Below are 27,792 nucleotides of genomic sequence, written 5' to 3' on the forward strand. Positions count from 1 at the left end.
CCAGCATTACAATACCATTCCTGGAACTTGATAAACATAAAGCTGGCCAACAATATTATGGAAAACAGTGAAGGGCAACTAAAAAGAAAATCCTGAAAGACAAATAAGCACTCCAGATGACCTTATATTTTAAAAGCCCTGCAAAACCTTCTCAGTAGCTTAAGCCATGGGGCCACTTTAAAAGCAGAGATGGAATCTCCTCATTCAGGGGCAAAAGTTCAAACTCTTAGCTCTAATGAAGACACTGGAAAGGGCTGCTGGTGTGCAGAGCCCACACAGATCACAGCTTTGGCCCCAGACCTGTTAATACACACGTGTCAGACTCCTTTAGCAGCAAACTGGTTTTTGCAGCTCAGGGTGAGGTTCATGACCACTCCCCTCCTGCAGCATCACCTTTGTCACTCCTTAATTTGTTCTTTTCAACTGCCCCTGCTCCTACAGTCCTTCCCAATTCATTTTTATTACAAAGGAAACAGATGCACAACTAAAGCTAGTAATTGTGAATTCTGCATAGAGTCTTAGGCCCGTTACAGCATTAATTCACTTAATCCTTACAGCACCCCTCTCAGGTACGTGTTTCCGTATCCTCATTCTGTAGATGAGAAACTGAGGCATAGAGGGTAAATAGTGGGACCAATCACACAGCCGGAAGGAGTAGAGTTGGGATTTAAATTCAGTGGCCCAGTGGTTTAGCACCACCTTCAGCCCAGGGTGTGATCCTGGAGACCCGGGATTGCGTCTCATGTCAGGCTCCCTGCATGGAGCCTGCTTCTTCCTCTGCCTGTGTTTCTGCCTCTCTCTCCCTCTGTGTTTCTCGCAAATAAATAAAATCTTTGAAAAAAAATAAAATAAATTCAGGTAGTCTAGCCAAATGCAATTCTGCTTTTCATACCGAAAAGCTACTTTGTTCTTCTAATATTCCTAGTTCTTACTAAAGATTGTAAGGTAGAATGTAAACATATTGTTGCTATTAATTATAGTGGACTCTGAACCCAGGCCAATAAGAAATCACAGAGTTGCTAGCAACTAAAACAGTGGTTGGCCAGTTCACATGCTGGCCTCAAATTCAGAAAGATCCTTCAGAACCAGACTCTTCCTTTACTAGGACAATTAACACTTTTTTTCAAAAGACTTAGCCGCATGTCATTAGAAGTCAGGAGATCTGGATTTGAGTTCCAGCCTGTCACTTATTAGCTGAGTAATCTATTTACAGGAAAAAAATTTATAATCTAGTGGATTTTAGGTTTAAAAAAATACAGGAAATACAGAAATATTAAGAATATTTATCAAATTAGAGGAAGGCTGTGGGTCAAATGATGTATATATATAAAAGCACTTTACAAAATGGTAAAATATAAAAGTCATTTCATTTTATTATTAAGGTACAATCCACTCTTAATTAGGATAGGTTTCAGAAACAGGGAAAAACATCTATGCCCTTCTCCATCCAAATCAGTCTTAATGCCAGAAGCAGATGAGGTACCTGGGATAAATACCATGAGAAGATGATTTGAAGAACTATGAGAAGTTTAAAGGAAAGCAGTTCTGTTTCTGGGAATAAGTACTGCACAATCTAGTATCACAAAGTTGTTGATGTAGGGACACCTGGGTGGCTCATCGGTTGAGTGTCTGCCTTTGGCTCAGGGTGTGATCCCAGGATCCAGGATCTAGTCCCACACTGGGCTCCCTGAGAGGAGCCTGCTTCTCTGCTTCTCCCTTAGCCTATGTCTCTCTCTTCTTCTCATGAATAAATAAAATCTTAAAAAACAAAACTCAAAGTTGTTGATGTATCTCAGGGCAGCTTAAGAGATATGGAAATGTGGGACACCTGAGTGGCTCAGTGGTTGAGCATCTGCCTTGGGCTAAGGGCATGACCTGGTCCTGGGATCAAGTCCCACATCGGGCTCCCTACAGGGAGCCTGCTTCTGCTTCTGCCTCTGCCTATGTCTCTGCCTCTCTCTGTGTGTCTCTCGTGAATAAATAAAATCTTAAAAAAAAAAAAAAAAAAGACATGAGGAAATGGAATAGTTGGTGCAAAATAACTACAGTAAGGGAAACTTATAAATAAATCTGAAGTCTTGTAATACCCAACCAAGAGACTTCTTAGATAACCCAAGGGATCACATAAAAAGCTTAGTTATGGATATGATGAGAAGCTGGGCCTGGGCCCCCTGTGTGCATATATGCACCCTGTACTGAAAGGTAGACGGCAACAACAGAAGCATTCCAAGAGATCAACCATAAAATGTGCTTCTACATAGCTAAAAGTGTGTGTGTGTGTGTACACACTTTATATATCCCTTCTCTATAAAACTTGTTGGTCAATGAGTCCATGTTAATCATTTAATTCAGTTAATGGTTAACTAAAAGTATCTCACTGTACAGACCAGATACATTGCTGAAATCATTTTTTTGGCAAATAAACATTTTCTTATTTCCTAAGAGCAACCCGGAATCACTGTCATTTGACATTTTCCAGTTATCCTGATTACAACACAAAGAAGACAAAACAGGGAGGTGCTGGAAGGGAAAGAAAGGTCTTCATCCCCAACTCGACAAGAGCAGGTTCACAATCCACCATGTACATGTATCTCAACAAAGAAATAAGGAACAATTCTTATATTTCTGGAAAGACCCAAGTAAGTATTCTTGAGACCATATGCTACATTAATTTCACCATTTCCCCCAATTCAGTAAGGACAAATTTCTCTGCGGTGAATCATCTGAATTAACAAGTTATTTCCTTGAACAGCCTGGCACTCTCCTAAGTACAATCAGGTACTCATAAGTACATCAATCAGGTACTTTGCATACATATCTTCATTTGATCTCCACAACAGTATTACAATCTCTGCTTTACAGATGAGGAAATAATGAGGGATGCTGAGGAACAAGTCCCAAGGACTTTTCTACTTAACAGCAGAGCTGGGATTTGAACCCAGGTTGACCTGCTTGTAAAGTTCTCTCCCTTAATCCCCAATTAATTTTAATAAATTATCTTCAATCCTTATATATCAACCTGAACTTTAAGATCCTTAGTTTCTAAGTTTTCTCAAGAGTCTTCAGAGAGCTACTACATATAAGAAACACAGTGTAAACACAATGGTTATGATTATATACTATTATAGATACTATGAAATGTGTATGCAACCCCAAACTTCAAATATAATGGCAAAAAATAATTCTGAAAATCAGTATATAAAGTCCAATCTTTTAGGCATGAAGGGTCTTACATTGATATTTTCTAACTGCAGTAGATGTACTGTATAATATGACTTCACATCTTCTGACAAGAACTTCACACTGAATCCTGTTTCTTTAAACAGCATCTCTGGATCATCTTTTGTTGGCCAGTACTGTGCACATTTAACCTAAATTTAAGAATATATATATACATATATATTAGTTCATAGACATTATGAAACCCTAAAAAGCTGGGAAAGGAAGTCACACACACACGCGCTATAAATCTATGAACAATTACACTATATTTGACGCTTAATGTATTTTTTTGCTTAATGTATTTTAATAAGATTGACATTTATAAAAGCAGGTTTATAAAATGTTCCTATTATTTATACTAAAAAAGCCATAAACTGGAAGATCCCTGGGTGGCTCAGCGGTTTGGCACCTGCCTTCAGCCCAGGGCGTGATCCTGGAGTCCCGGGATCCAGTCCCACATCAGGTTCCGTGCACGGAGCCTGCTTCTCCCTCTGCCTGTGTCTCTGCCGATCTCTCTCTCTCTCTCATGACTAAATAAATAAAAATCTTTAAAAAATAAAATTAAAAAAATAGAAAAACCATAAACAGATATGACCATAAAAGTAAATTTGTCATTTCTGAAGCATGATAACCTGTACCTCAACATCATACTGGTATTCACTTTATATTTCTAAAACTGTCTAACTCTTGTAAGAATCTTTTCTTCAAACAGTACTGAAAAGGCTTTATTTTACAAGTATTTTCTACAAATACTATGAATCTGCTACCAAATATTCCTTATCCAGAAACAACATTTTATATTCACTTACTAAAATTAAGTCAGGGAAGTGAATAAAGCCCCCTTTGGGGCACCTGGGTGGCTCAGTCAGTTAAGCATCTGACTTCAGCTCAGGTCAGATCTCAGGGTCCTGGGATCGAGACCAGAAACAGGCTCCCCAATCAGCCTGCTTGTCTCTCTATCTTTTTCCCTCTGCCCTTCTCAAATAAATAAATAAATAAATAAATAAATAAATAAATAAATAAATAAATAAATAAATAAATAAATAAATAAATAAAATCTTAAAAAAAAAGAGGAGGAAGAAGAAAAGCCCTCTTTAACTAGATTTGGTGCATTTTGGCAGAACTGATATGGAATTTCTATTTGTGACAATAAAAGCATCTTCCCAAAAGCCAAATTATGAGGCCAGTGAACTATGTCAAGGTAAGATAAAGAGCCACTTCATTAGGGAAAAAAACACCACAAAAATATCCTTATAAAATATGGTCATTTCTTCTTTTCCAAATCACAAACAGCAACAATATCTCCAACAAATAATTACTATGAGCTGATATTTCCAAACATGCTAAAAGACATTTTAAATATGATACAAGAAGTGAAAGAGCATAAATGAGAATGAGAACTCAGAAAGGAGGTGATATGAGACAAAAAAAATTAGGAATCCAAGAATACGTCATTCAGAAATGAAGACTAAACTGAGAGGAAAAGAGACATGAATAATGCAGCAGATAATGTCTCAGGAAAAAAAGAGGAAAAGAAACATTTTTAATAAAAAAAAAAGAAAAGTAGAGAGACAGACAGAACTTAAAAGAAACAAGCAAAGAAAATCTAACACGTATAATAGGGACCCAAAGAGGAACACCAAAGCAAACAACCAGTAACCACTAACAAGTATAATCAATACATTTTTTCTTTAAAAAGTCACAACTGAAAGCATACTACACACCTGGAAAAACTGACCCAGAATAACCAACACTAAGCTATATTTTGGTAAAATTAGTGGAATTTGAAGAAAAAAAAAAGCCTTTGGGTAACCTAAATAAAAAGAACATAGGACTTATAAAGGAAATAAAATCAGATGTCCAATGGACTTTGTCAGTAATCTGTAATGCCAGAAGGAAATGGAGTAATGTATTTAAGTTGCTCAAAGAAAAGCAAATGTGAGCCAAGATTTTATATCCTGCCAAAATGATTTTTAAGCATTAAGAGAGGAGATTAAACTTTCATCGACAGGTAGGAAATCAGGAACTATAAAGACCCATGAGTCCTTCCTTAGGATCCACTACAGAATGAGCTATACAGAACAACTGGAGAGACATCAACAAGACTAGCAAGGAAAATTAAATATATGCTTACATGTAGAACTAAGATTTTTAAAGGGATATAAGAGAGACTATATAGTATTTTATATACTCTGACAATGCAGGTAAAATACAACATAAAAACAGAAAGAGATGAGAAAAACAAAACTTTAAACTTTTTCAGTAATTGTTTTGGTGAGGAGTTCATACTCTTATTATGAGTATTATTTGTGTGTAATATGGGACAAAGTAAATGAGTCATAAGATATTCTTTATCCGTAGCATCTTTGAGAAGCAGGATTCATGATATGGAAAAAGGAGGCAAAAGATAGAAGGTAGAAAGGGTTAAGCAGTCCTAAATTTGAATTGGAAGTATCAGTATGAGCCCTTGAAATATGTTAAGTAACACACCATTTTTTCTTTCGCTCTATTCACCAAAAAGCTCTAAAAACCATGATCAACCCAGCAGCAGTAAACATCCCTATTTTTATTGTCATTTTGAAATACCCATTGTAATGGGTTCTTATGCCCATTGTAAGAACACTAAGGCTCCTTAGAGAAATGTCTGATTCTATGAAGAGATTAAGATGAGCCTGCAACAATTAGTCATTTCAGAGAGTAAGAAAATTATTAAAGACTCTTTGGTTTTGTCTCTTACTTGAAGAGACAAAACCAAAGAGCCCAACTTGAAGAGATTCCTGACTAGGCAACAGAGCCCAACTCAGAGCCCAACTTGAAGAGATTCCTGCTAGGCAACAGAGGAGTAACTGAACTACTAAGATGGATAATAACTGCACTGGAGTGCAGTGCATCAAATATGTTTAAACCTATGGGTTCAGGGCACTTGGGTGGCTCAGTAGGTTAAGCATCTGCCTTTGGCTCAGGTCATGACCCAAGAGTCCAGGGATGGAGCCCCACATCAGGCTCCCCGCTCAGTGGGGAGCCTGCTTCTCCCTCTCCTGCTTTCCCTACTTGTGTGCTCTGTCAAATCAATCAATTCTTTAAAAAAATAAATAATAAATATCTATGAGTTCATAATAATTCATCTCCCTCTTCCCCTGCCTCACGCCCCCTCCCCCCCCCCAAAAAAAATCTAATTGGTCACCTGTTGAGGACACTATGGAATCAACTTATTTTGAAAATTGCTTTTTCTATATAAAAGTGGCCAACTAACTAGAAGGGAAGTATCTTTTCTTTTTTTTTTTTTTAAGATTTATTTGAGAGAGAAAGAGAGAGAGTGTGTGCATACACCCTCATGGGGTGGGGAAGGACAGAAGGGAGAGGGAGAGAGAAACAGACTGAGCGTGGAGTTCAACGTGGGGCTAGATCTCACGACCCTGAGATCACAGTGCATGAGCCCAAACAAGAGTCAGATGCTTAACCAACTGTGCCTCCAGGTGCTCAAAGCTTCTTTCTATAGAAGTATTCCAACAAAAATTTAAGAAGGAATGATAAAATTGGAATACCACTATTTTGTAACCCTTAACTAATTGAGGAACTAAGACCAGCAAGGGCTGCTAACACCATAAAAAGAAAGATAATCAGACATTATGGGCCTCTTCATAAGCAAAGCAATATCACCCATGTAGTAGCTTTCTGAAAATAATTAAATCTGAATCTTATTAAGCATATAGAGCCAACCCACCATAAATATGATTTCTAATTTCCAGTGGCAGTCTTATCATATTAATATAGTAATTATACTCCAGAAAGAGAAATGAATCTTCTAAATCATCTAGTTTGCAATACTGCTCAAACTGTTCAAATATCATCACTTAATTTTTAAGTCCTATTGGAAGCCATAAAAAAGCCACTGTAAATAACTATGCTAACACTGCTAGACATCCTGGTATGTGGGTGCCACTTCAGATTAGAAACAGAGTAGAATAACTTGCACCACCATCGAAAGCCACCAACTGTGAATTTAGAAAAAGTAAGAATCAGGAATCTGAAGAAGATCTTAGGCTGACAATACTTTACAATTTGCTTTACTGACAGTAAAAGAATCTAAAGCTACAAAAGTTAAGACTTAACTAATTAGCACTGAGTTTAAATTGTACTTCAGGTTTCAATAAACTCATACATTTCCATACTTACTGTCTTATGACTAAGAGCCAATAAAACTTCATATAGGTTAACAAAAACCAGTCACTTTAATCTTTTACAAACTTTTTGAGATTTTGATAATAATAAATTATAAAAATTCTAATAAAACCTAAGGATTCCAAAGATCTATGTCACTATTGGTCAATATTTATTTCATTATATTTACATCTTGGAAGGGTAGTGGTATACAACTAATATTTAAATAGTTAAGGCAAGAAGGAAAATGATATACTACTACTTTTAGGAAAAAATGAGTATCCCAAAAGAAATATGAAAACATTTACAAGTGAAAGATACAGGCAGTACACTAAGTTGTAAATATTAAGTGTTACTCACCGATTCCTTCTCCACAACTCGGTTTAGCATGACAACTGCTTTGGTTTTTTGCTGCCAAACCATGAGCCAGAAATGGCAACCTGTATTAGGAAGTGGACCCTGTAAGAACAGAGAAGAAAAAGTAGATAAGACAAAGGAGATTCAACAAAGCTCAAGGAAAATTCCTTCAAGTATGCTCTAGTTTAGGAACAATGTATCAAATCCTAGTAAGTAAATCATGACTTTAAATGCACTTGAGGGCAGCCAGGGTGGCTCAGCAGTTTAGCGCTGCCTTCGGCCTAGGGCGTGATCCTGGAGACCATGGATCTAGTCTCATGTTGGGCTCCCTGCTTGGAGCCTGCTTCTCCCTCTGCCTGTGTCTCTGCCTCTGTGTGTGTGTTTCTCATGAATAAATCAATAAAATCTTTAAAAATAATAATAATAATAAATCCACTTGAGTGAGATGCCTGGGTGCCTTCAGCTCAGGGCGTGATCCCAGGAGTTCCAGGACTGAGTCCCACATCAGGCTCCGTGCATGGAGCCTGCTTCTCCCTCTGTATCTCTGCCTCTCTCTTCTCTGTCTCTCTCATGAATAAATAAAATTAAAAAAAAAACAAACCTCACTTGAGTTTAAAAAAATAGGTCTGTACTAGTTGCTTATAAGTGATCAAAACTGACTTTTTTTTTTTTTTTAAGATTTTACTTATTTATTCATGAGAAAGAAAGAGAGGCACAGACACAGGCAGAGGGAGAAGCAGACTCTCTATAGAGAGCTTGATACTGGACTTGATCCCAGGACCCCAGGATCATGACCTGAGCCAAAGGCAGATGCTCAACCACTGAGCCACCCAGGCACCCCCAAAACTAATTTTTATTAACTTAGGGAGAAAATGAATTTTTCAGACTCTCAGATGACTTTCAGTTGAGGGCTGGGAAGCCAAGCTTCAGTGGAATCAATGTCAAAGCAAGATCCTGCTCAAAGAGTCAGCCTGGGACAGTGTTCCTGATGCTGTCACTACTATCACCTTCCTTTGCTGGCATCACCATACTAAGGTGGCCATAGTAATCACGTATATAACCTATAAACAAACCAGCCTCAAAATTGTGGGCAGAAATATCTGACTGGTTATGTTGTAGTTGCAAAGGAGGTATGCAAAGGAAATTTCTGTATCTTTCAGCTTCCACAGCAAGAAGAGAGGTCCTATGTGCCATGGATCATGGAAGTCATACAAAAGAGGAAATTTGTGCCATCACTGGCCAACCAGCCACCCAAAGTTAACTCGAAAAAGATTTCCAGAAAAAGCAGAAATTTCAAAGTGTCTGAACCACTATGAAGCTGTTAATCTACAAACACCACAGCATTGTGTGACCTCAATAGCAGACTTAAATGGGGCAATGGTTCATATTACAATACTGCCATGGTGGGGAAAGAAATCAAATCCAATTACCTTCACATTTTGCTTAATGGTGGCACAGGGCAGAAGAAAGGGCAAATAAAAGATGAAAAGGCCATGGTCAAATTATAACTAATTTTAAAGGTGCAAATGAATGAGGCTCTATTGTAGCTAACATAAGTCAGCAGGCATTCTCCTCACAGGACAGAGCAAGGGGCAGCTTTGGGGGCTGCAGGCCAGGTATCCCACAACTTCAGCTTTCAATGTCAAACACGGTGATTCACATGGTTTGAGGCGGAAAGCATCTTTTGGACAGTTGTATTCCCTGGTGTGTAGCAGATGCTCCGTTAATATTATTTGAATAACAGAAAGTTATAAAAAAGCTAGAAATCTACTCAGAATCCTGAGAAATGACAACCAAATGTTTGAAGATACTGTTCTCCTCACTCTATATATCTATTACATGATCTATTTTAAAACAAAACAAAGTGTAAATGTAAAACAGGGCAATGAGAAAATCCCCAGTAAAATGAATGCTTTTTCTTTCATCTAAAAACAAATGGATCTAACGATTCACCAGAGAAGTCACTTCTTAGTGTGTATATATACTGGAAACACAAACACAAAACACATTCTATCAGTGGTTCTGGGTGGGGGTGGGGTCTCTCTCAACTCTTCCACCTACAAGCAATACTATCAATTTTTTTTCTACGAAATGGAGATTTATACCAAGGACTGATACATTTTTTTTTAATTCAGAGGAAAAATATGACAAAAATAAGTAACAAAAGACAATCAGAACAGCTAAGGTTATAATAAACATTCAGCATCTCTAGTTTTCTCTAGTAGAATGTTCTTGGCCTTCAAAGAGCTTGCTAAGAGGCAAGAAGTCCTTGTCCTACTAACTGAAACATATTAAGTGCTACAAGTCCTACTAACTAAAACATATGAAGTGCCACAAGAGTAAAGGGTAAGCCATCAGATCTTCATGCTATAGTGGAGCCTTAAAAATGAGGACGACACTGATATAGGGAAGCATCATGGAAGGACAAGGATCAAGTCAGGGTCCATTCCAAGCTGGCTTGGTTTAAAAAAAAAAAAAAAAAAAAAAAAAAAAGAAGAAGAAAGAAGGAAAAAGAGAGTAAGATGTAGAAAATGCAGAATTTGTGAGTAAATGAGTCATCTGCGTAAAAATATCCAGTGAGGACCTGGAAAATATAGGGAAAGAATAAAAAGCTGAAAACAGCCTTCTGGGTCCCCCAGTTCTAAATACATGCGGCTCTATCAGGACACACAGAGCAGCCCAACAGGGACAGGATGCTTAAACACAATTAATAAGCATTTTCTGTTATGATGGGATTTACAATATTTTATAAGAGGATTATTATTACTACTATTACTACTACTACTACAAAGTAGTAACAAATGCCACAACCAATAATCTATGGAGGGCTTACCACAGTACCAGGCACTGTAAGAATTTCACTCAACACTGTTTCACAGATAATATAGGTATACATCTATAATAGAGACATAGATATGTATATATAGACTTGGGGAGTTAAGTAGCTTGCCCAAGATCACACAGCAGTTTTATAGTAGCAGAGCTGAATGATTAGGGCATGACCAGTGGAGCCAATGGGGCTTCAAATTCTGGCTTCAACTCACTTAAATGGATTTGGTAAAGTCATTTAATGTTCCTGGTCTCTTTAGATAATTCCTCATGCATAAAACCAGGGTGATGACAACGTTTACAAGAGAGTTATTCTGAGCCTTAAATTATACAAAACATATAAAGTATAGAATGTTACAAAATTGCTGTTATTAATTTTATTTCCCACTACAATGTGAAGTTCATAACAACAGCGTTTATTTAATGTCTAATTTTTTTAAAATTTTAAGGGAAGGAGGGGCAGCTGGAGAGGGAGAGAGAATCTCTAGCAGATTCCATGTCTAGTATGGAGTCTGACTTGGAGCTTGATCTCACAACCCTGAGATCATGACCTGAGCTGAAATCAAGATTTGAATACTTAACTGACTGAGCTACCCAGATGCTCCACTGTTTTATTTAAACAATGCCTACCAGACAGTAGGTAGTCAATAAATCTTCGTCAGATGAATGAACATCCAATAAAGTAGTTGGACTGGAATTTGGGCATAGATACTGTGAATCCAACATCTATATTTCCTTAAGATAAAAGGGTTGAACATATGGTGCCAGAGAGCTGAAGTCTCAAGTGTAGAATGAAAAAGGGGAAAAAAATTCCTAAATCAGAATCCTGAAAATCACCTACAAAATTTGGGACTACAATGAGAAAGAAGAACTAATAAACAAGACTGGGAAAAAAGGAGAGAAAAAGAAGGAGAAAGAAGTATGGTAAGTGACTTAGAGTAATTATTCTTTTCTATTCTTGAACATTATAGTTTTTTCAGGTACAAAGTAAATTGAAATTCTATAAATGAGTTTATTAAAAACGTCATGAATGTTTGTAAGAAAACCTCCAAATATTACAAAAAAGGCAGAAAATGGCAAACTAAAGTCTACTTATTCCTAATTCTTAAAATAACCAATATTAATGGTATATGTAGAATTTATTTAGCCAGTCCCTCACAGATTATTTCTATACTATTATTTCTGGTCTTGTACTATTAAAATTAAGTTGCAATTAACACTCATATATCATTATATCTGTACATATTTAACCACTAAGTTTTATAAATTTTTAAATCTTCACTATTTTGACTGGTAAAAAGCTGTAATTGATCACTGGTTTAAATTTATATTCCTAGGGACTAGAAAAATTGAGTATCTTTTCATAGGTACACTAGCTACTTTTATTTTTTGCAGATTTTATTTATTTATTCATGAGAGACACAGAGAGAGAGGCAAAGACATAGGCAGAGGGAGAAGCAGGCTCCCTGTGGGGAGTCCGATGTAGAACTCCGTCCCAGGACCCTGGGATCATGCCCTGAGCCGAAGGCAGACGCTCAACCACTGGCCACCCAAGTGCCCCACAACTTTTATTTTGAATTTAAAAATCATTCACCAGGGGATATAAAAGCACTGTTCACTAAGTCTCTGATTTGATAAAGGGTAGCTGGTGTGGACAAACCAAAATAATTTCTATTATCAAAAAACAAAAGAACAGTAGTGCTCAACTATGTGTGTAGCCAGTGTACCATGCAAGCAGAATTTCACAAGGAACCATCACACTTGATGGTCTCCCAGACAGTATTCTGGGCACCTGGTCTTACTATCCTCGTTCTGAACAAATGCCAGACACCACCATCAAAGGGATGTTCATACTCTCTGAAAATATATGCCAGAGAAGGGCTTTCAAAGAGCCTCTGATTATGATGCAGATTATGTGAAGAGAACTTAACAAAGCATTAACAATTGCCTTGTATCAACATAAAGCAAGAAGATAATTTGCCTTAAAAGAACTAGCCTATGCCATTCATTAAAAAAATTTCCTTTTTGGGGATCCCTGGGTGGCGCAGCGGTTTGGCGCCTGCCTTTGGCCCAGGGCGTGATCCTGGAGACCCGGGATCGAGTCCCATGTCGGGCTCCCGGTGCATGGAGCCTGCTTCTCCCTCTGCCTGTGTCTCTGCCTCTCTCTCTCTCTGTATGACTATCATAAAAAAAAAAATAAAAAATAAAAAATAAAAAATTTTCCTTTTTAAAAATAACTTTAATTTCATGTTCACATACAAACCTGCAAAACCATACAAAACATCAAAATGTCTACATTTTACCATGTAACAACAGAAAAAACTGAAATAGCATTTCATTTCCAAAAGAAGTAAAGACATACTTTAACTATGTTTCAAAGCAGACCAACCATAATAATCGCACTGTCAAGGCATTTGCTTCACATCACATCACTTGCCTGTGTTAAGATGTAACTCCTCTGCGCCTCTTCTATGTCAACTAAACTGGCATTAATATAATCATTTTCAGCATTTTGCAGTTTAACACGACTGTGATCATCTGAAACAGAGAATGATAAACCATAATTGTCATTTGAAACTTCCCATTTCAAAAAAAAAAAAAAAAAGAAACTTCCCATTTCTTTTTTACTTTAATATTAATGTTCTAGGTATTTATAGAATGATAGAACAAAACAAAGAAAAATAAATTAGCACCATTAGAGAGTTGAGTCAAATCCTAAATTATTCCTTTTTTTTTGAAGTAAGTATAAAAATTAAATCTTTTTGTTTGTTACTGTGGTATTAGAAATGCTTTTTGTTTGTAATACGATAGCTACTATAACTTGAAAAATTGACCAAAGAGTAAAACATAGTAAAAGGAATAAAGCACCTATCTTCCTAAAAGTAAAAAGATCATTTAGTCTTGGTGCCTAAGAACTGATAAGTCTATCTACAAAAAAAACTGGCCTCAAATAGATGAGACTAGATTCCCATGGTAACTACAGTTCATTTTCTTCATTCTTCAACCGATCTGCATTCAGCTATATTTAAGTAATTCTGAGTACTTAACTATATTTAAATTAAGATTTAAAAATATTTAAATGCAGATGGGATATTGTAATTCTTTTTTTTTTTTTTTTTTTTTAACTAGGCTCCATGCCTAACATGGGGCTTGAACTCACAAACTCAAGATTAAGAGTTGTATGCTCTACTGATTCAAACAGCCATGCCCTGGAATATTCTAATTCTTTATAAGACAACTAAAGATGCTTCTATTACTTAGATTGTATTATAACACAATAGACAAATATATCTATTTTAGATATATTTCTACCTTTTAATTTTTTAAAAAGATTTTATTTATTTATTTAAGACAGTGGAGGCTGGGGTTGGGACAGAGGGAGAGGGAGAGAGAAGCAGACTCCTTACTGAGCAGAGAGCCCAATATGGGGCTTGATCCAGGGACCTCTGGGATCATAACCTGAGCCAAAGGCAGAGAGCAGACACTTAATGACTGAGCCATCGAGGTACTCCATAGTTCTACCTTTTAAAAGTAAAAATGTCACCATCTGCAACAAAATGGATGACCTGGAGGGTATTATACCAATTAAAATAAATCAGGTTAAGAAAAAAAAAAAAAAAAAGACCATATGACTTCACTTCTACATGGAATCTAAAAAAAGAAAACAAACAAGAAACTGAAACAAACTCATAAACAGAGAACAAAACCAGTGGTTGTCAGAGAGGAGGAAGGTGGGGAGGTGAGGAAAATAGGTGAAGGGAATTAAGAGTTACAAACTTCCAGTTTTAAGTCAGCCAGCCCCTAGATGAAAAATACAGCACAGGGAATATAGTCAATAACACTGTAGCAACTTTCTTTGGTGACAGACCTAATTACACTTATTGTGGTGAGCATTTCAGAATGTATATAAATGTTGAGTCACTACTATTGCACACCTGAAACTAATATATGTCCAATATATATCAATTTAAAAAAGAGAAGCCTCAAAATTAAAACATATTTGCAGCATATACAACCAAAGCACTAAGATATGAAGAGTACCTACAAATCAGTAAGAAATTGCAGGGAACCCCATTTTAAAAAGTGAACAAAGAGAATACACAAAGGACTTACAAATGTGAAAAACATTTGTTTAATCTCACTATTAAAGAAATGCAAATTAAAATGAAAACTTTTTTTAATTAAAAAATTTTTGGCAAAGATTTTTTTTTTAATGATGCCCAGTGCTGCCCAGGCCATGTCTAGCTCCTTAGCAAGCATTAGATGAAACTATAAGAGAATTTTCATATGCCTGGTTTAGAATAACAGGTGTAAATCCTTTAAAATCCAAGGTTTCCATTTTTGTGAATGAAACCAACGCATACAGCCAGACATAGCACAGGGATTAACAGTAACAGACACAAGAGGAAATAACACAAATTTCCAATATGTCCAACAGAAGGCAAATTACAGTATATATGAAAGATGTATTACACCTTGATGGAGCTATTAAAAACCATACTTTAGGGGGAAAAAAGTAAAAGTCTCATAGATTTAGAATTTATGCTGATTTAAATATGTAGACTACAAAACTTGACCTTATATCATTTTGGTGGAAAAGGAGGAGTTTTCTCAGGAAGAGAAGGTATGTGCATCATAACAGAGTTAACACTGGCTTAGTATCCTAAATATGCAACCATCTGAAGAATGTAACTGAATTTTAAACCAAACATGTTTGATGTTTAATTTTGGAGGATACATTCAATCAAACTGCTCCCCGAAGGAAATTTATACTAAATATCCTTTCTCCACTTTTAAACTAAAACAAAAAACTGTTTACATTATCTCTGTATGAAAGAAAATGCTAAATGGCTACAGTTTCACACATCAATTTATCTGAGATGTATGTGCTGGCCTGAACTCAAGACCTCTGTAAATATTACATGTCATTTGCCAACAGGAAAAACTAAGATCTTGTTATAGTAAATCACTTATACTAGTGTTCTCGGAAAGATGATGTCAGCAAGCACTTTTTTTTTTTTTAGTCACTTTTTTTTTTTAACAGTTTAATCACCTTTTAACTGTTAAATTATGTGAGATGGTAAAAAGGTCAGCTACCCAATTAGCAAAACAAAGACCATATATCTCCTAGAAAACACTGATGTATCAGGAGAATGTATGCTTTTACTATCCATAAAATTCTAGTTTCACTAGAATATAATACCAAAGGGATGTGTTTCCTCATGTTGTAATCACAGAAAGAACACAAACCCCAAAGGTTAATCATATCTATTGCACAAGTGAAAAAAGCAATTTGGCCAAAAGAAGCTAGAATCCATAAAAATTAGGAAGGTTCCTCTCCAGGGACCTGGGAATTGAGTTATCTTGCAGGTTGCCATCCAGAGTTATGAAAAAATCAAGCCCAGAGGAAGACCTTCGGCAGTTTGTTTTTAAGAGTGTTTGACACATTGCCCTCAGGACCTTGAACTAGAATTCAGTAGTTTTCCCTAGCTTTAAAATCTACATCAAAAAAAAATAATAATAAAAAAATAAAAAATAAATAAAAAAAATCTACATCATCTGTCACTTTAATACATTGAAAATACCGAATCATACAATGGTAAAACAACAGATATATTTCCTGGAGCTCAGTGGTCTGACCAAAGGGGAACAGGGTGCTACCTGAAAGACATCCAGAGTCCTGCAGAGTCTGGCCTCTGCTTCCCTATAACATTTACTTATATAGTCAACAAAAGCAAAGGAACATGAATTTTTTCAGGAAAAAATAAATTTTTAAAAAAATTTTGCTAGCAGATTAAAACTAAAAAAAGAAGGTAATCCTTGGGAAAACTAACTATTTAGAACTGGCTACAAATGTTGGTTGAATCTATATTTTCTCCTCAGGAGTAATTAAAAACAAAACTCTCAAATTCACCTACATTATTAGAAATTTATTTTAATTCATCTGCTCTATAATAGATTAATAAAAACTTTAAAGTTATTTAAGTGATTCTGAAGGAAAAGAAAAGTAAGAGTTTCTAGTGTTAAATAAAACATATCACGTTCAAATTATCTACAAAGATAATAATTATACAGTACATTTCAGGAAGTGAAACTATCAAAGCCTTTTTATGAAAAATTATGACTATGATTTATATTCTCTAGTAAAGATAACAGACAATGCCTCTTCTCCAATTAAGAATCACTTCATGGGGATCCCTGGGTGGCGTAGCGGTTTAGTGCCTGCCTTTGGCCCAGGGCGCAATCCTGGAGACCCGGGTTCGAATCCCACGTCGGGCTCCCGGTGCATGGAGCCTGCTTCTCTCTCTGCCTCTCTCTCTCTGTGTGACTATCATAAATAAATAAAAATTAAAAAAAAAAAAAAGAATCACTTCATGTACGGTTTAAAGTGTGAGAGTGGACACAGGTCCCCTCACAGGTCCCCTGGGAGTCAAATGTCCCCTTTCTCTGCCCTGTTACTATCAGTCAGCCCAAAATCTACTAACTGTTCATTCCAAACCAAACTTCTGACTTCTGAATTAGTACAAAAAGCAAAAATGAAAACACCAGAAAGTTAAATGCTTTCTCCTCTCCCAGAGTTTATTCTGCCCAGAAATCTCTGAAATGAGATTATCACATTGAGTCCTTTGGCTCTAAATAATAAAACTCAAAGCCCACAGTACCTTATCATCATTAAGTAAGTATATAGTTATCTTCCTCTTTTGTATTTTTCAAAAAATCCAGCAAAGGGAGAAAAATAAAGACCGTTCAAACTACATTGCAGGAGATAACGAAAAGCAATCAAACCATGCTTCACAGGAAATCTTATTTTTCAATGTCTAATAACATCCAATAACACCAAAAGCTCAGCTATCAAGAATATGTATCTATATATTTTTAATGTATCAAACTGCTCCCCTGAAGGAAATTTACACTAAATATCCTATCTGTTCTTAATTCTTGCCACCAAGTGAATGAAGAAATGCAATATCCAATAGAATTGTAGCTTATAAATTGGATAAAATTTGAGCAAACTTCTGATGAAGATTCCCTTCACCTCCCACCCTCAAACAGTATGTTTTCTGAGAAATGGTTTCATCTGTCAAGAAATGACGCTCTAGCTGTGGCCTGAGCTGACAATACAGATTAGCTTCCTCTTTCAACAATGTCATAATAAGTCTTTTTTTTTTTTTTTAACATCCCTTACCCCCTTCACTGATTCAGCTTTCATCATTATTGTAAAAAAGATCTCCTTTTGGAAGGTAAGTCAAACAGGAAAAAGGATTCACACTCATCATTAACTATCCTCCATAGGTTATACCACAGTAGAGATAAACAATCATTATAATCAACTGGGGAAGAAGACTAGCTCCATTAGTAAGTAAAACAGTACTGAAAGACTTTACACTTTCATTCTTCTGTCTCAACCAGGGGAAAACTGTAAGTTTTCAAATACTGATGCCTGTATTTCCATGTTTCCTCCCTGCAAGAATGCAAAGCATTTCATAGATATGTTTATCCTCCTTGACTCTACAAATTAAATACTTGAGACATAAATATCGTTATTTTTCTCTCTCGAATCAAGAAATAAGTCAAAAAGCAAAGCTAGAACTAAAATCCAAGTCACCATAAAAGCACTACCATATTAATGAAGAATCACATACTTTAGTACACACAGAATTAACATTTTAATTGTTTCTTCTGAAAATAAAACTTGATTTAATGAATAGTTTCTTTACTGATGACATAACCAACTACGACCACCATACAGGATTTAGCACCTATGATGTGTCAGGTACTATATGACACATCCTACTATATTTCCGCTCTCAATCCTTACAACCTTATAAAGTTGACATTATCATGCTCATTTTACTGACACTTGGGGAATCAAGTCATTACCATACACACACTAGAGAAGCACAAGAGGAGATTTAAACTAGGTTTGTACGATTGAGGAGACTATTTTCCACACTACATTATCTCTGATCTGTCCAGGTTGGTTACTTTACTAACCTTTGCACACATCCTAAATTCTTTTTGAAATCACCTTTCACACTGTTCTTTCCATCAGGTACGACTACTGTCTTCATCTCTGCAACACAAAGCCCACTTCCATGAAGATCCAGACTAGGACTTAATCTGCTCTAAATAGCCTCTCTGAGGCTACCACCATGAAGATCCGTTCTTTACATTTATATTCTTCAACAACTTTATGTACAATTTTCACTCAAATAATATATTTTAGGAGCCAGGCAAGTGACATAAAGATAACACATAATTTGTTTAAAGCTTTTTAAAAGAAAACTTTCTAGGGGTGCCCAGGCAGCTCAGTTGGTGAGGTGACCAACTCTTGATCTTGGCTCAGGTCTTGATATCAGAGTCATGAGTTAAAGCCCTGCATTGGATTGGGCTCCATACTCTGTGGGGAGCCTATTTTTTTAAAAAATTGAAATTTAAAAAAAGGAAAAAGTTCTATTTTTAAAAAAGATGCTATTTATTTATTCATGAGAGACACAGAGAGAGAGAGAGAGAGAGAGGCGGAGACATAGGCAGAGAGACAAGCAGGCTCCTTGCAGGGAGCCCGACATGGGGCTCGATTCCTGGAACTGGGATCACATCCTGAGCTGATGGCAGACACTCAACAGCTGAGCCACCCAGGTGTCCCAGGAAAAGTTCTATTAAGTAGTAATTCCTAGTGTCATCTTTATTAGACTATGTGTTGTAGGAAGAAAGCTGACCAACTGATACCTGAGGAAGCTGAGTGAGATAAGCAGGCTTCACTACACAGATGAAGAAGGAGCATACACATAAAAAGGAGTAAAAAGGAATATCATGAAGGACTGGCAAATTCAAAAAGGCTGAAGAGGTCCCAAAACATGTTAAGGCTACCTCAATGAAGCTCTTTAAAGGACTGACAGAAGCACATCTGATTTCAAGAAAATAACCACCAGCTGGAGGAAGAAAGACAATGCACTGATGCATTAACAATTCAATCTAGAGATGAGTACAGAACCAAACAGTGGCAGGAATGGAGACAGTTACAGTGAAGCACATCGTGGGTGCACACCATCACCAACTTGCTAACCAAGTACGCATTGTTCAAGAAACACCGAGTAGGTTCTTCTTCAAACAATAGGTTGACCATCTGTGACTTCAATCTCTTTCAATCCACCAAGATTTCAAGTTCCTAAACCTGATACGACAATATTAATTGATTAAATCTGTCTTCCACACATCTCCAAATTGAAAACAGATCTTTAGCCCAAAGAGTCTCTGCAAAGGAAAGAACACCTGGGAAGTATCTTTAAAAAGTATAAAATCTATTAATGTACTATGGAACATGGACATCTTCCTCTTTGATACTTTGTATAAAATAAGACATACTAAATTTAATTATCAGTAAGTGTCTCACTATTTTCCTTGAAAGTCAGAATCTCTCCTTTAAGGAGAGATAGAGCCTAAAATGGGGGAGGGGGGGGCAGGGGGGTAGAGGGAGTCGGGGGAAAGTACTTTCCTTACATCCAAAAGTCCATGGGACACCATGGAAACAACGTAGACCAAATATTTATTAAATTCCTTCTATATTCAAGGACGGCTCTAGGGGTTTAGGACCTAACCATACCCTTGTGAACCTTACCTTCTCAGAAAGGGAGATAGCAATAAGTAAAACAACTAAATAAATGTTACACAGTAACAAATGCTATGGGGAAAAAAAGCCCAGTCATGCTAGGGAGGGAGGCAATTCTAAATAGGGTAGGCAGGGTGGGCCTCACTGAGACAGTGACATTTAAGCAAAGACTTGGGGGAGGTCAATCATGTGAATATTTTGGTTAAGATCTTTCCAGGCCAGAGTAAATACCTTAAGGTGGGTATGCACCTAAGATATCTGAGGGACACAGATAATAGAGCTTGAGCCCAGTAAACAAAGGGAAGAGAAGCAGGCTGCAATTTAGGTTCAGAGAATCAAGAAAATCTGTACTGATTGATTTGTCTAACTTCATAAACTTGACTGAGAGAAAAAGTTTGTACTTCCACCTTAAGTGTTTACCTAGAAGAGTGTTCTAAACAACTTAGGTAAAAAAAAATAAAAAAAATAAACTTAAGTTGGCAACTGTTCAAGCATTGTTTAGACAACAAATTCCAGAAAATTTTCATATTCAAATTATCAAAATATGATAGAATTTTGTTAGAATGACAAATCACTATTAAACCATTCTGAGGGGATGCCTGGGGGGCTCAGTGGTTGAGTGTCTGCCTTCGGCTCAGGGGGTGATCTCAGGGTCCTGGGATCGAGTCCCACATCCAGCTCCTTGCAGGGCACCTGCTTCTCCCTCTGCCTGTGTCTCTGCCTCTCTCTGTGTCTCTCATGAATAAATAAAATCTTAAAAAAATAAAATAAACCATTCTAAAACCAACAGAGGAGAGGAGATTATGTTAGCTGACTTGAAGAGTGACCTAATTCAGCAAAAAGAACAAGCTCAGACACCTCCAGAACTTCTCAGTAGACCTATCTAGAATTAATGAAAGAAAATGGGTGAGAAGGCTAAGGGGCCTAAAGATGTAGATTCTGATGTCTGTCCTGGCTCTACCAACTTATGGACCACAGACACAGCTGTGATTTATACAGAAAAGAGCAACCTACTACTTGAGAAACATTATTAGCATCCAAGTAAGACTCCTTGAAAACTGTTTCATCTTAAAAATTTATAGGAACTTGGGACGCCTGGGTGGCTCAGTGGCTCAGGATGAGCGCCTGCCTTCAGCTCGGGGTGTGATCCCGTGGTTCGGGATCGAGTTTCGTATTGGGCTCCCTGAAAGGAGTCTGCTTCTCCTCCCTCTGCCTAGGTCTCTGCCTCTCTCTCTCTCTCTCTCTGTCTCTCGTGAATAAATAAATAAAATCTTTAAAAAAGAAAAAATGTATAGGAACTTAAAAATTCTACTTCATTATGCATCTGTATTTTAATATATAGGTAACCACACCTTCCCTCCCCACATTCTGAGTATAATCAATGGTCCTGGAAGATGTGCCACGTTTCCCTGGGACATTAAGTACCCTCCCTGCACACTGTGCTCCTCTCTCTAGTCCCCAGTGTAAGTAAGTACTCTATAGCAGAGCTGCCCAAGTGATGAGCTGTGGCTACAGCGGGGGCCATCTGTTAGAAGGCTACCGTTATGGCAAGATTTTGATCCACTCAGCCTTGGGGCACCTATGTTTTCAGCCATCTGCAGCCAGGGCCCTGTCATGCTCACCATGTATTCCCACTGCTTAGCACAGTACCTTTGCCCAGTACCTAAATCAAGGCATCAAATTCAGAAACCTGGAAAGATGCTGGTATAACCTACGCTGTACTCCAATTTCCTGTTTTACAGGCATCCATTTGTGTGGGTGTGTATAGTTCTATGCCATTTTATCACATGTGGGGACTGTGAAACCACCACCACAATCAAGATACAGTCCTGTTCCATTACCACAAAGATCCTCTGTGCAACCCCTATAGTCACACTCTCCCCTAACCCTGTTCCTAACCCATTAATCTATTCTTCATCTCTATAATTTTATCATTTCAAGAATGCTGTAAAAATGGAATCATACAATATGTAACCTTTGAGATTAGATTTTTTGACTCAGCATGAGTCCTCTGAGATCCACCCAACTTGTTGCATGTTATCAATAGCTCACTTCTTTTTACTGCGAAGTAGTATGCCAAGGTATGAATAAACCAGTTTGCTAACCACTTACCTGTTGATGGGCATTTGGGCTGTTGCCAATTTGGAGCTATTACAAACAAAGCTGCTATACACATTCAGGAAATGCACTTCTGTATGGACAGAAGGTTGCAATTTTCTGGAATAAATGCCCAGGAGCACAATGGCTGAGTTATATAAGATACGTTTAGTTTTTCAAGAAACTGTCAATTTTCCACAGTGGCCACACATTTTATGTCCTCGCTAGCCTTATATGAGACCTAGTTTCTGTATCCTTGGAATATTGTAGCCTCATTATTTTTGCTGTTCCAGTGGGTATATAACATGGTTAAAACCAACATTGTTTTAATTTTCATTTCCCTAATGGTTAATGATAGTTCCCTAACAGTTAATGATATCTTTCATATGCTTACATGGTTATCTGCCATCTGTGTTCATAATCTTTTGCCCATTTCCTAACTGTACTTTTTTTGGTTTTATAGTTTAGCCTTTTACTCTTGAATTTTAGGAGTCCTGTATATATTCTAGGTACAAATTCTTTGTGGTTTATAAATATCTTCCCCCAGTCTGTCCTTATTTTTTCATCCTCAATATCCTAGCAAGGTCTTTAGCAGAGCAAAGGCTTTTAATTCTGGTTTACTCCAATTCATTGATTTTTTTCTTTCATAGACTATGCTTTTGGCATCACATTAAGAACTCTTATCTGAATGGATAAAGAAGATGTGGTTTATGTATACAATGGAATATTACTCAGCTATTAGAAATGACAAATACCCACCATTTGCTTCAACGTGGATGGAACTGGAGGGTATTATGCTGAGCGAAGTAAGCCAGTCGGAGAAGGACAAACATTATATGTTCTCATTCATTTGGGGAATATAAATAATAGTGAAAGGGAATATAAGGGAAGGGGGAAGAAATGTGTGGGAAATATCAGAAAGGGAGACAGAACGTAAAGACTGCTAACTCTGGGAAACGAACTAGGGGTGTTGGAAGGGGAGGAGGGCGGGGGGTGGGAGTGAATGGGTGACGGGCACTGGGGGTTATTCTGTATGTTAGTAAATTGAACACCAATAAAAAAAAATAAAAAAATAAAAAAAAATAAAAAAAAAAAGAACTCTTATCTAACCTTAGGTCCTGAATTTTCTGTCTTAAATTTTTAAAAAAATTTTGGTATTTTTAAATATATTTATATTTCATATACTTTATATATTTAATTTCTGTATTAGGGATTTTTGTATAAGGAAGTTTAGGTTGAACTTTTTCTTTTTTTTTTTTTGGACTGTGGAGGTCCAATTGCTCCAATATGGACTGTTGAAAAGATCATCCTTCTGCCATTAAATTGCTCTGCACCTCTATCAAAAATCAGTTCACCATATGTGCATGAGGCCATTTCTAGGTTCTCTGTTCTAGTTTTTTTTTTTTTTTTTTAAGGTTTATTTATTTATTCATGAAAAACAGAGAAAAAGAGAGAGAGAGGCAGAAACCTAGGAAGAGGGAGAAGCAGGCTCCTTTCAGGGTCCAATGCGGGCCTCAATCCCAGGACCTGGGATCACACCCTGAGCCAAAGGCAGACACTCAACTGCTGAACCACCCAGGCATTCTCTAGTTTTACCAATTTGTGTTTCTATCCATCTGCCGATACCACATCATCTTGATACCATAGTTATACAATAAGTCTTAAAAATCAGACAGAGTGATTCCTTCTCACCTTTTATGAAGTTATTTTATTTTAGTTCCTCTGTCACACATTTAAGAGGAAGCTTGTCTGTATCTACAAATAAATCTTCCTGAGATTATGATAGGAATTGTGTTAAACCTACAAAAATTTGGAGAGAACTATACTATAATACCTGTACTATGTTAAGATTTCCAATCCATGAACATGGTATGTTTCCCCATTTATTTGGTTTCCCTTATCAGTGTTTTGTTGTTTTCAACATGTAGGTCCTATACATGTTTTATTAGATTTATTTCAAAATATTTCATTTTTTAAGAGCAACTGTAAATGACTTTTTTTTTTTTTTTTAATGAAAAAGAAAAAAAGGACATGAGTGGGAAGGGCGGAGAGGAGAGAGAGAATTTCACCAAACTCCACACTGAGCATGGAGCCTGACACAGGGCTCCATCTCACAACCCTCAGATCATGGCCTGAGCTGACTGTGCCACCCAGGTGCCCCTAAATGACTTTGTATTTTAAATCTTGGTTTCCATGTGTCTATTGATAGTAATTAAAGTAAATAAAGATAATTAATTTTTTCATGGTGATCTTATATACAGCAACCTGGTTTAACTCACTTATTAGTTCCAGGAGATTTTTCTGGTAGATTCTTTAGGATTTTCTATGTAGACTACCATGCTTAGACTTTCTGCAAAGAGTTTTATTTCTTCCTTTCAATTCTGTTTACCTTTTATTTCCTTTTCTTGCCTTCATGTATTTACTAGAATATCCCCACCCTTTAAATAATCTTTTAAAAAATTTAAATTGAAATAATTTCAAAACTTACAGAAAAATGCCAAGAAAAACACAAAGATTTTTTTACCCTAAATCATGAGAGCAAGTTACAAACATGATATAATACCCCTGAATATTTTTGTGTGTATTTTCTACAAAGGACTCTATCTACTTACCACAGTATAGCCATCAAAATCATAAAATTAACAGTGATACTTTACTAATTCAGACCCTATTCAAGTTTCCCCAAATGTCCTAATAATGCCTTTTAAATAAAAGGATCCAATACAGGATCACATGTTACATTTTTTAAAGATTTTATTTGAGAGAGAGCATGCATGAGAGCACACAAGTGTGCTCACATTGGGGGAGGGGCAGAGGAGGAAGGAGAAGAAAGAACCCCAAGCAGACTCTGTGCAGAGTGCAGAGCCTGATCCAGCTTGATCTCACAATCCTGAGATCATGACCTGGGACAAAACCAAGCCTGAGCCACTCAGGTGCCCCGACCACATAATAGGTTTAGATGTCACATGTCTTTGGTCTCCAACCTAGAACCATTCCTCAGTCTTCCCTGGGAAGAGTTTTATAACTCTTTAAAGATTACAGAGTATCAATCCATTTGAGTTGTCTGATATTCCTCAAGAAGGAGTACATGTTGTATACTCTGGCAAGTTCAGCAGAGTGATGCTGTATACTCACCACATTCTATGGGGCAGTTCAGGATTTCAATGTGATGTATTTCATTATTGGTCCTGATTATTTGTTTAAGGTTGGTATCTGCCAAACTTCTCTGCACAGCTACTATTCTCCTCTTGTATTAATAACTATTTTATGTAAGGGTTTTTTAAGACTATGTAAATCTTCTGTTCCTCATCAGAATTTTACCCACTGAGTTTACCATCTATTTCAACATTACTTGCCAACCTAAGGTAGATCTTTCCTTTCTCCCCATGTATTTATTCATATTTCTTTATACTAGTGCAAATTCATGGATTCCTATTTTATTCAGTAGGTTATAACTATTATTAATTTCAAATGTTCAAATCAACACCAGATTTGGAGCATGAGCTTTCAAGATGGTTTCTGTGTCCTTTTTGACATAGCCTCATCATTTCTTGATCAACCTTACCTTCTGGGACTACAAGATATTCCAGGCTACTCTTATACTCTCCCTGCCCCACCCCTGGAATCAGTAATTTCTTCAAAGAGCCCTGTTTCCTCTTAGTGGAGAATGAAATTTAGATATGAAAAGCTAGGCATGCCCAATACTAAGAAGGTGTCATTATTTGCAAGGCTTCTCAGGAGTCAGGGCTAGGAAATATAAGCACACATACATTTCTACATATCTGTATATCCATATTCACTGAAAACCATGAGTTCATACACTGATACAGTAATTCTAGTCTAACATCACAGGGTTCACTCCGCCTTTCCTCCATTCTTCAAACATGCCCTCCTCTTATCTACATGCCTTCCACATGCTGGTCCCCAATTCCAAGGGCTTTTAGACTGAATTATTCAGAGGAGAGAGGAGAGGCTTAATGAAGTCTTTAATACTTCCTTTACTATTAGAGGTAACAGGAACTATATATAATTTTTTATTAGAGGTAACAGGAACTAGATATAATTTTTTAAATATCAATAATGCCCTAGCTGAAATATATAACAAAATAAGTGAAAAGTAGTTTACAATAAGATAATATCTATTTTAATATATATAAATAGTTGAGTAGAAATACACTAGAAGAAAAAAGCCCCCACAATTTTCCAAAATGTCTCTTAGGGAATGGTAAATACCCTTGTTGAATGAAAGTCACTCCTCTACAGAGTATATGTAATAAATTAAATTATAAGGCAGTAAGATTAGTGCCTAAGTACAGAAATAAAGTGCTATAGAAACAAACTAGTAACTTCTAGCGAGTACCTCTCAGAGGAGTGATACCTATGTCTTGAAGACTCAACAAAACTTTACTGGGGGGCAGGTAGTCCAGTTTAAAAAAAGGGGGGGGGGCAGTCCCAGTGGCCCAGCAGTTTTAGCACCACCTTTGGCCAAGGGCGTGATCCTGGAGACCCGGGATCAAGTCCCATGTCGGGCTCTGTGCACAGAGCCTGCTTCTCCCTCTGCCTCTCTCTCTCTCTCTCTCTGTCATGAATAAATAAAATCTTTAAAATAAATAAATAAATAAATAAATAAATAAATAAATAAATAAATAAATATTAAATTAAAAAAAAAGGCTGCACCTGTTAAGGAATCAACAGTTTAAGATGAGAAAAAGGTAAATGGATGAAGAAAGTGAGGAAGAGACAAGGAATGGGGCAAGAAGTAAAGCATACAAGAGGTATTTCAAAAATAATTACCCGGGGGGGCCGGGGGGGGGGGAGGAGCAAGATGGCGGAAGAGTAGGGTCTCCAAATCACCTGTCTCCACCAAATTACCTAGAAAACCTTCCAATCATCCTGAAAATCTATGAATTCGGCCTGAGAATTAGAGAACACCTGGAATGCAACAGTGAGAAGAGTTCGCGCTTCTATCCAGGTAGGAAGACGGGGAAAAAGAAATAAAGAAACAAAGGCCTCCAAGGGGGAGGGGCCCCGCGAGGAGCCGGGCTGAGGCCGGGGCGAGTGTCCCCAGGACAGGAGAGCCCCGTCCCGGAGACGCAGGAGCTGCACCGACCTTCCCGGGCGGAAAGGGGCTCGCAGGGAGGTGGAGCAGGACCCAGGAGGGCGGGGATGCCCGCGGGCTCCCGGGGACACTAACAGACACCTGCGCCCCGGGAGAGTGCGCCGAGCTCCCTAAGGGCTGCAGCGCGCACGGCGGGACCCGGAGCAGCTCGGAGGGGCTCGGGCGGCGGCTCCGCGGAGGGGGCTGCGCGGCCCCGGGAGCAGCTCATAGGGGCTCGGGCAGAGGAAGAGGCTCCGTGCGGAGGGGGCTGCGCGGTTCCAGGAGCAGCTCGGAGGGGCTCGGGCGGCAGCTCCACGGAGGGGGTTGGGCGGCCCGGGAGCGCGAATCCAACAGCGCAGGCTCCGGAGCACAGGGCGCCGGGACACAGCCCAGGATCCGGCCTCCCCCGGGACAGGCA

At 37.5% G+C, this 27,792-nt stretch overlaps 1 protein-coding gene across 3 annotated transcripts in view; it reads right to left on the reverse strand.

Moving 5' to 3' along the window:
- The window catches only part of PTPN2 (protein tyrosine phosphatase non-receptor type 2), a 93,896-nt gene that overhangs the window by 25,657 nt on the left and 40,447 nt on the right, over positions 1–27,792 (reverse strand). For all 3 annotated transcript variants that reach the window (XM_038543927.1, XM_038543928.1, XM_038543926.1), the window contains exons 3-5: positions 13,007–13,107; positions 7,744–7,842; positions 3,234–3,371 (exon numbers count right to left, since the gene is read on the reverse strand). In XM_038543927.1, coding sequence (XP_038399855.1) covers positions 3,234–3,371; positions 7,744–7,842; positions 13,007–13,107 — 338 coding nt within the window. The remainder of the gene's footprint in view (positions 1–3,233; positions 3,372–7,743; positions 7,843–13,006; positions 13,108–27,792) is intronic.

The sequence above is a fragment of the Canis lupus genome, chromosome 7 (assembly GCF_011100685.1).
Source record: "Canis lupus familiaris isolate Mischka breed German Shepherd chromosome 7, alternate assembly UU_Cfam_GSD_1.0, whole genome shotgun sequence".
Taxonomy (NCBI): Eukaryota; Metazoa; Chordata; class Mammalia; order Carnivora; family Canidae; genus Canis; species Canis lupus.